Genomic DNA, 6,000 nt, shown 5'->3' on the forward strand with positions numbered 1-6,000 from the left:
AAAATGATTTATGTTTACTGACTGTTTTGATTAATTTTTACCACAGCCATCACTCTGCAGCTCTGCTCAGGCCCAACAACAGTTTGTTCAATGCTTTCTGGATTCTCTCTGATATCGTGACATTGTATATTTCTGTATTCTGCTATCCTGTCATTTTGCCTGTATTTGGACAATGCTTTTGTTTTGTGATTTTGTACTGTGTGTGCCCTGTTTATTGTGCCCTTGCTCTGGAGTCTTTTCTTCTCTGTTTGTTTGTTCTGTCTTTGTCTCTGTGTTTTGAACTTTGGTGCAGGGAGAGAACATATTCTAGATTTCCGCTCGCTGCTTAGGAGGGGTTGGGCGGTAGAAAGGGAAAGCAGGGAAGTAGGTTAGCATTAGGGCCCACTGTCTGTGACCAGAGCCTACACTACCTCAAGTCTTCTCCATCCTGGTTTTTATATACTGTGGGACTTTATCAGGAAACCATCTTATCATAATCTTGTATTTAGTGAGGAAAACCCTTCTGTCCCCATGAACTTCTTCATTACGCACTATTTGAGGGAAACCCAAGATATCATGTGAAAACCCATCTTAGTCTTAAATCTACATAAAACTACATTTATAATTGGTGATCATGCAATCCTTTCAATGAACCAGGAATAACAGTGATCATGGTGACAATGGCTAATCCTGGATACCTTCACAATATTATACCGTGGTAAGTTACGACAGTCAATATAAGGTACTTCTGGTAATTATTATTATCCCTATCTGCTCTTCAGATGGTCATGACAAATAATATCACCTCCATCTTCCTTCTGGGATTTCCTAATCTTCAGAACTTCACATTTCTCTTCTTCTCCCTCCTGGTTCTTATATATTGTATGACAATATCAGGAAACCTTCTTATCATGGTCTTGTATCTAGTGAGTAAAACCCTTCAGTCCCCCATGTACTTCTTCATTACACAGCTGTCATTGTGTGACCTTGTGGTGACTACAGACATTGTCCCCGTCCTTCTTCACACTGTCCTGTATGGAGGAAGTTCTATCACTCTCAGCGGATGCTTTGTTCAGTACTTTTTCTTTGCTGCCTCTGAATCTTCGGAATGTCTTCTCCTGTCGGTGATGTCCTATGACCGGTATTTGGCCATCTGTAACCCCCTCCGTTATCACTCCATCATGAGTCATAAATTGTGCATGATATTGATCAGTATAATCTGGTTGTTGAGTTTTATGGTAACGTTGATGGATGTTATTTCTATATATAGTCTACATTTCTGTGGACCACACATCATTGACCATTTCTACTGTGATGTAGAACCAGTCCTGCAGCTCTCCTGCTCAGATACATCAAGAATTCAAACACAGATTGTTTTTTTGGGATTTTTATATGTCATTGTACCTTTTATAGTAATAGTAATGTCCTATGTGTACATTGTCCTCACCATCCTGAAGATCCCGTCCACCACCGGAAGACATAAAGCCTTCTCCACCTGTAGCTCCCACCTCACTGTGGTTTCCATATATTATGGAACAATAATGATTGTTTATATCTTTCCAACAAGAGGAGAATCCCAGAACCTAAATAAGGTATTGTCCTTGATGTATACTGTGCTGACTGCACTTCTTAACCCTATCATATACACCCTGAGGAACAGGGACTTTAAGGAAGCTTTTCATAAAATGAATATGTCTATAAAAGGGTGAAGTGACGCTGAGGCAGGATTTCCTGTTATTTTACTTTTAAATTCTCACACCAATTACTAAAAAAAGTCTTGTAGCCATTTCCTTATACCCCTTTCAACTTACGAGTTAAGAAGTGTCCGAGACACAACTGTGGCACATGCTGCACGATATTTGATGCAACACAGAATTCTGCACTGAAGGGGGCGTTCCGTTGCTCAGTCGGCCACATTTGACACGCAACATCCAACAGAAGTGTGTGGCCTGCCCCATGTTAAAGGTCCACCAGTGGGTGCAAGATTTATGAAGAACGGGCGCCAAAAATCATGAATCTTGTGCTACCTGCACACTACACACTGCAGTAATAAGAGTATGTGTATGTGAATAGGTAAGTGAACAGGGAACACCAATAAAACATAGAACACCAACATCTGAGACTGGATTTGCCCTTTGATTGATCCAAAATTATCAGGAGGTTCATACAATTATTATGGAGGTCGACAAATTTCTTGTGAGTTTAGCAATTTCCTGCGATAACGTCATGTAGTGTGGCACATGAAAAAATGAATCCTACTCAAATAAACAAGGTTTACAATTCACTTTAGATTAATATAATATAAATATAATATAAAAGAATAAAAGAATATAAAAGAACCTAAATTGGTACTGAAAGCGTGTAAGCGTGTGGTGAATGCCGTAAAAAATGTAAAAATTTTGATATTTTCACATCCATCCACATAAGAAAAACAATAAAATGTGTTTAAAAAGTAAAATTTACCCCAACATGATACCAATAAAAAGTACAGCATGTCCCAAAAAAACAAGCCCGAAAACAACTACATATACAAAAAAATAAAAATGTTATGCCTGAAAACACGGCAATGCAGAAACAAATAAATGAATGCAAAAAATGTGTTCCATATTTTGCAAAACAAGTTAACCATAAAAAGCTACATAAACAGTGTATGACTGTAATCATGGTTACCTATAGAATAAACATAATGAATATTTTTTATGGTATGAGAAACAGCCAACAAAAAAAGCTAAAAACTTGAGATGAGCGATCACTAAAATGCTCGGGTGCACGTAATTCGAGACAAACTTTTCCCGATGCTCGAGTGCTCGTCTCGAATAACGAGCCCCATTGAAGTCAATGGGAGACCCGAGCATTTTTTTGCTAAAACAGAACAGTAAAAGAACAGTGCTTAATAAAATATTCCAGATGTTTCCTGATGTTTTGCTTGTTAGAACACATTGAAATAACACTATTCTTCACATTGCAGGTGTGCGCGCGTGTCTCCCGCTAGGTTCGGAGATGTTCGGAACATCTGCAAAGTGAAGAATAGTGTTATTTCAATGTGTTCTTACAAGCAAAACATCAGGAAACATCTGGAATATTTTATTAAACAATAAAAACACTGTTCTTCACTTAATTTAATGCTCGATCGCGAGCAGGGGAAATACTCGTCCGAGTAACAAGCCGGTCCGAGTATGCTAATACTCCACCGAGCAGTATACTCACTCATCTCTACTAAAAACCCTAAACCAGAATTAGTGATTTTATTTTCCTCCCCAAGAAAGAGTTAAGAAAATCTCATCAGTTAGTTATTTAAACCCCCTAACTGATAAGTGACTCTCAAACCGGAAAACATAAGCCCCCATATGTCCACATTACAAAAAATTTTAACATTTTATAGCCTGTAAAATATGACAATGCAAATCTGCTCTGCATGGCGCCTCCTTCCCTTCTATACCCGGCTGTGTCCATACAGCAGTTTACCAACACATATGGGGGATCAGCACGTGGGAGAAATTGGGTATCAAACTTTGTGGAGCTTTTCGTTATTTAATCCATTGTGAATTTTATGTTTTTTGGGCCAAAATGAATTTATTGTCCAAAAAAATGACAAATTGTAAATTCCACCTCCATTTTTTCTTATCCCCCGTTAAACACTGAACAAACTTCTCAAAGTTGGTTTTTTATTCATTGAAGGGTGAAGTTTCTTAATTGGGATCATTTATGAGGTTTTACCCTCTCAAAGTCACTTAAAAACTGAGCAGGTGCCTGTAAATATGGGTTTTGGCAATTTTAATAAAAATTTGAAAAATTGCACCCACAATTCTGAGCACCATCACATCCTAGAAAGATAAGAGGATGCATAAAAAACCATGACAACATTCACGAAATGTTAGTTAAGAAGTTTTTTGAGTACTATTGTGTTAAATATTAAGGATTTACAATATTCTAATTTGGGTTTGAATATGTACTCAAGAGTTGATCAAGCACAACATGGTCAATGAGATACAAATGTGATATGAGCATCGGAAAAAGTTTGACTCGATTAACAAGCACTCAAGCATTTTAGTGCTCGCTCATCTCTAGTTGCAAGCCAAGCACTTACATGCACCAGGAAGAAGAAGGTGAACTCCAGGGACCTGAGCGGGGAAGCAGCACATGCAGGATATCGGGCGCACGATCTTAGTGACTCCCCGCACAGGGCAGTATACACGGACAATGCACTTACATACACCAGGAAGAAGAAGGTGAACTCCGGGGACCTGATCAGGGGAAGCGACACATGCAGGATATCAGGCGCAGGATCTTAGTGACTCCCCGCACAGCGCATTATATACGGACAATGCACTTACATGCACCAGGAAGAAGAAGGTGAACTCCGGGGACCTGACCGGGGGAAGCGACACATGCAGGATATCGGGCGCACGATCTTAGTGACTCCCTGCACAGCGCATTATACCCGGACAATGCACTTACATGCACCAGGAAGAAGAAGGTGAACTCCGGGGACCTGAGCGGGGAAGCGACACATGCAGGATATCGGGTGCATGATCTTAGTGACTCCCGCACAGCGCATTATACACGGACAATGCACTTACATGCACCAGGAAGAAGAAGGTGAACTCCGGGGACCTGAGCGGGGAAGCGACACATGCAGGATATCGGGCGCAGGATCTTAGTGACTCCCCGCACAGCGCATTATACACGGACAATGCACTTACATGCACCAGGAAGAAGAAGGTGAACTCCAGGGACCTGAGCGGGGAAGCGCACATGCAGGATATCGGGTGCACGATCTTAGTGGCTCCCCGCACAGCGCATTATACCCGGACAATGCACTTACATGCACCAGGAAGAAGAAGGTGAACTCCGGGGACCTGATCGGGGGAACGACACATGCAGGATATCGGGCGCACAATCTTAGTGACTCCCCGCACAGCACATTATACACGGACAATGCACTTACATGTACCAGGAAGAAGAAGGTGAACTCCGGGGACCTGATCGGGGGAAGCGACACATGCAGGATCAGGGTGCACAATCTTAGTGAATAGCGTCAGCTGTGAATTCTCAGCGGGGAACGCACCTTGGGGATTGCGCAGGGACGGGTAAGTAAATCTGCCCCACTGTGTCAGATAAGGGGCAGACACTCAAAACCACTAAGTGCTGGACTTTGACGTGCGCCAGAAAAAGTCACAAAATTATGCCAAATTAACTATCTGCGCCACATTTTTGCGCTAAAAAAATGGCAAAAACAGTCTAAAAAACTATTGTAAATGTCCCCCATGGCCCCATATACCAGGGAGCACAAAAAGTCAACAGAAGAAATCACCTAAGAGCAGGACTAGCAAGCTAGGAACCTTAGGTAAGGTGCTGGTGAGCAGGGCATGCTGGGCTGTATGTATACAGCTGTACACTAATGGGCTGAACAGCCATTGCAGGTTTATGCACTGCTCCTCTAAGAAGGAGAAATAGGCACCTCCCACACCCTAAGGGAGCTGGAGAAACAAGGGTGCCTGGCAGAGGGTTGCATATACGGAAGGGTTTTGCTGGACCATAGCCTGTTGCCAGGATTACACTTATTTTGATTCTTTCTTACATATTATACCTAGCAGAATATATATGTGACTGTAACGGATGTGGGTCTTGAAGGAGTAGTCTGTGGACTCCCTGCACCACCGCGTGAGGTGATGGTACTAGCCGACACCCGGGACCAGAGTCTAAGTGGCACCTGTACCACCAGGATAAAAGACTACATGCAAATGAGCTTCAGGGGCTCCAGGCTCCCCTAACACCTATGGAGCCCCTCAGGCTCATTTCCAGACAGTACTTCATCCTGGTGTTAGATGCCCTTTAATGTGAAATAATAACCCTTATAAATCATCATCTATACCTTTATTGAAAAGTTTCTCCTGTCACAGAATAACAAACATGAATACGTGGATCAGAAAAGTACACAAATTAGTGCATTCAGTAAGGGTGCTCCTTTGAGTAAAGATCGTGCTGTAATACCTAGATCAAATGTTTGCATGTCATATT

The 6,000-nt window shown here is 41.7% G+C and overlaps 1 protein-coding gene across 1 annotated transcript; it reads left to right on the plus strand.

The window, feature by feature from the left end:
- Nucleotides 1–761: 761 nt before the first annotated feature.
- On the plus strand, nt 762–1,688 carry LOC140128622 (olfactory receptor 10C1-like). Its single transcript, XM_072150320.1, has one exon. It carries the CDS (start codon nt 762–764, stop codon nt 1,686–1,688), a length of 927 nt encoding a protein of 308 aa, XP_072006421.1.
- The last annotated feature ends 4,312 nt before the right edge of the window (nt 1,689–6,000 follow it).

The sequence above is a fragment of the Engystomops pustulosus genome, chromosome 4 (genome assembly GCF_040894005.1).
Source record: "Engystomops pustulosus chromosome 4, aEngPut4.maternal, whole genome shotgun sequence".
In the NCBI taxonomy this organism is placed as follows: Eukaryota; Metazoa; Chordata; class Amphibia; order Anura; family Leptodactylidae; genus Engystomops; species Engystomops pustulosus.

Excerpts from the sequence above, each read along its gene's own strand:
- LOC140128622 (XM_072150320.1), top strand. The coding sequence starts at position 762 with ATGGTCATGACAAATAATATCACCTCCATCTTCCTTCTGGGATTTCCT.